This window comes from Nicotiana sylvestris, chromosome 12, assembly GCF_000393655.2.
Source record: "Nicotiana sylvestris chromosome 12, ASM39365v2, whole genome shotgun sequence".
Lineage (NCBI taxonomy): Eukaryota > Viridiplantae > Streptophyta > Magnoliopsida > Solanales > Solanaceae > Nicotiana > Nicotiana sylvestris.
The window spans coordinates 18634359-18637262 of record NC_091068.1 but is presented as its reverse complement, the minus strand read 5'-3'; the positions used below and the strand labels follow the sequence as shown (position 1 = coordinate 18637262).

The 2904-nt window shown below is 43.0% G+C and overlaps 1 protein-coding gene across 1 annotated transcript; it reads right to left on the bottom strand.

The window, feature by feature from the left end:
* Positions 1-851: 851 nt before the first annotated feature.
* On the bottom strand, positions 852-2071 carry LOC138882750 (uncharacterized). Its single transcript, XM_070163379.1, has 2 exons — positions 1765-2071; positions 852-1570 (listed from the first exon to the last, which is right to left on the bottom strand). The coding sequence occupies exons 1-2, from the start codon at positions 2069-2071 to the stop codon at positions 852-854; spliced, it is 1026 nt and encodes a 341-aa protein (XP_070019480.1).
* Between the last annotated feature and the right edge of the window lie 833 nt (positions 2072-2904).

The window sequence follows — 2904 nt, the reverse complement described above, 5'->3', positions numbered from 1 at the left end:
TGAAGAATCAAAATAAACAACGAACCATTCGGTTCCTTCCAGTAGTGTCAGGACTAGAGCTGAAGTCAATCTCTTCTTTAACTCCTCAAAAATTTTCTTGCACGCGTCCGACCATTGAAACTTGACTTTCTTCTGAGTTAATCTAGTCAAAGGGGACGACATAGAAGAAAATCCCTCTACGAACCGCCTATAATAGCTAGATAGACCCAAGAAACTTCTTATATCAGACACTGAGGTGGGTCTAGGCCAATTCTTCACTGCCTCTATTTTCTGGAAGTCCACCTTCACGCCTTTCCCGGAGATGACATGGCCCAAGAACGCTACTGATTTCAACCAAAATTCACACTTAGAAAATTTTGCATATAGCTTGTGATCCTACAGTGTCTGCAACATAATTCTGAGATGTTCTGCATGGTTAGTCTCGCTACGGGAATAAATCAAGATGTCATCAATAAACACAATAACAAACAAATCAAGATAAGGCTTGAAGACCCTATTCATAAGGTCCATGAAATCTGTTGGTGCATTCGTTAACGGAATGACATTGCCAAAAATTCGAAATGCCCATATCAAGTCCTTGAAGCTGTTTTTGGAATATCAACTTCCCTAACCTTCAACTGATGGTATCCCGATCTGAGGTCAATCTTGGAATAACACTGGGCACCCTGAAGTTGATCAAATAAATCATCTATTTTGGGATGAGGGTACTTGATCTTGATGGTGACTTTATTCAACTGACGATAGTCAATGCACATACGCAAAGACCCATCCTTCTTTCGGACAAACAAGACCGGTGCTCCCCAAGGTGAGACACTTGGACTTATAAATCCCTTATCTAGAAGTTCTTTCAACTAGACTTTTAACTCTTTCAACTTTGCTGGAGCCATTCTATAAGGCGGAATAGATATCGGCTTAGTGCCTGGAAGTAGATCAATTCCAAAGTTAATCTCTCTATCGGGAGGGATTCCAGGGAGATCTTCGGGAAACACTTCTGGAAATTCATTTACAATTGGTACCGATTGGAGAGTGGGGATTTGAGCATCTACATCCTTAACTTGAACCAGGTGATAGATATATCCCTTGGAGATCATCTTTCTAGTTTTAAGATAGGAAATAAACCTACCCGTAGGTGTTACTACGTCACCCTTCCATTCCAAGACTAGTTCACCAGGAAATTCAAAACTTACTATTTTGGTTCTACAACCTTCTGTGGCATAACATGACTCTAACCAATCCATGCCCATGATCACATCAAAGTCTACAATCTCCAATTCTACTAAGTCTGATGCAGTAAGATAATGATGCATTTTGACTGGACATCCCCTATAAATACACCTTGCTATAACTAATTCTCCAACTGGAGTGGACACTTCAAAGGGTTCACACAACCTTTCTGGTTCTATACCAAATTTCTTAGCAATATATGGGGTTACATAAGATAGGGTGGACCCCAGATCTATAAGAGCATAGACATCAAAAGTGAATATTGTTAGCATACCAATGACAACATCTTCACAAGCCTCTGTATCTTGACAATATGCCAGTGCATACAAGCGGTTTCGACCACCTCCTGCATTATTAGACTTTGTTGCACCGCGCCCTTACTGGGCCTAAGAGTTATGATGGGTTGCTGAATTAGTAGACTGAGCTACATTTCCTCCATTGTTCTGCTTTGCGATGGACAATCCCTCAATAAGTGGCCCTTCTGACCGCACCCAAAGCAACCATTTGTGCCCAAATGACACAACCCCGGGTGCCTCTTACCACCCGTGTTGCAAATAGGGTAACCAGGGACTCTGTAGCCCACACTAGCATGTGGCTGTGAGCCTGTTGTTCTGAAATTATGGTTTTTCTTGTTAAACTTTGACCTCTGAACCGGTGCACTAGCTGAAGATGAAGTAGGTCCTGATTTTGATTTCTTGAAAAACTGGCGATTGCCTCCTACTTGAGAACCCCCATGGCTGAAATTTCCTGCAGACTTAGCTCTCTTGCTGAATTCCCTGTCCTTCTCTTTTCGTAGCCGCTCTTCTTCCTTCAACCTGTCTTCGTTCCCTTGAACAAAGGTAACCATCTTAGTGATGGTGATGTCATTTTTCTAAGCAGCTATATTAGCATCAGCAAACAAATCATCTGAAATCCCCAACACAAAATGCCTAACTCTGGCCCTCATATCACGTACCATTTCCGGAGCATACTTGGATAGAGAGACGAATTTGAGGTAGTACTCATTCACACTCATATCATTCTGTCTGAGACTCTCAAACTCCAAAGCCTTAGCTTCCAAGACCTCAATGGGTAGAAAGTGATCAAGGAACACATCTACAAACTCCTTCCAAGTTACAGGATCTGCATCCTCCCCTCGGGACTCTTCCCATGTTTCATACCAAGTGTTGGCAACATCCTTCAGCTGGTACGCAGCAAGCTCTGTTGCCTCAGTGTCTGTAGCATGCATTACTCAAAATATCTTCTGAACCTCATCAATGAAGTTTTGTGGATCCTCATCCTTTTTGGACCCTGTGAAGACGGGAGGTTTCATGTTGACGAATTCCGTAGACCTGGAACTAACCATCTCATGAACATCGCTTGTTCCCTGCCTTTGAACCTGAGTAGCAACAATCTGGGTGAGCAACTGGATAACTCCCCTGATAGCCATGTCTGAAGCACTGGGCACTGAGCCTAGTGCAACCCCCTAGGCTGGAGTGTCCTCCTCCTGAGCAGCATTAGTTGTGGCCCCCTGGCTAGTAGCTAAGGCCCTCTTGGTGTACTTTCTTTTCGCAGGCATTTTTCTGAAATACGCAATTCGCACGGTTCTTGAAAACATAGCTCTAACTACACGATCTAGAGTATGAAAGAAATGGAACAATCCTAGATGTCTTGGTGGTCAACTATTTACATGTGTGGCAC

Bases quoted from the DNA above. Each gene is read 5' to 3' on its own strand.
- LOC138882750 (XM_070163379.1), bottom strand. From the start codon at position 2,071: ATGGTTACCTTTGTTCAAGGGAACGAAGACAGGTTGAAGGAAGAAGAG. The intron at 1,571-1,764 runs GTAAGAGGCACC...CTAATAATGCAG, and splicing joins CCCTATTTGCAACACGGGTG to GAGGTGGTCGAAACCGCTTG.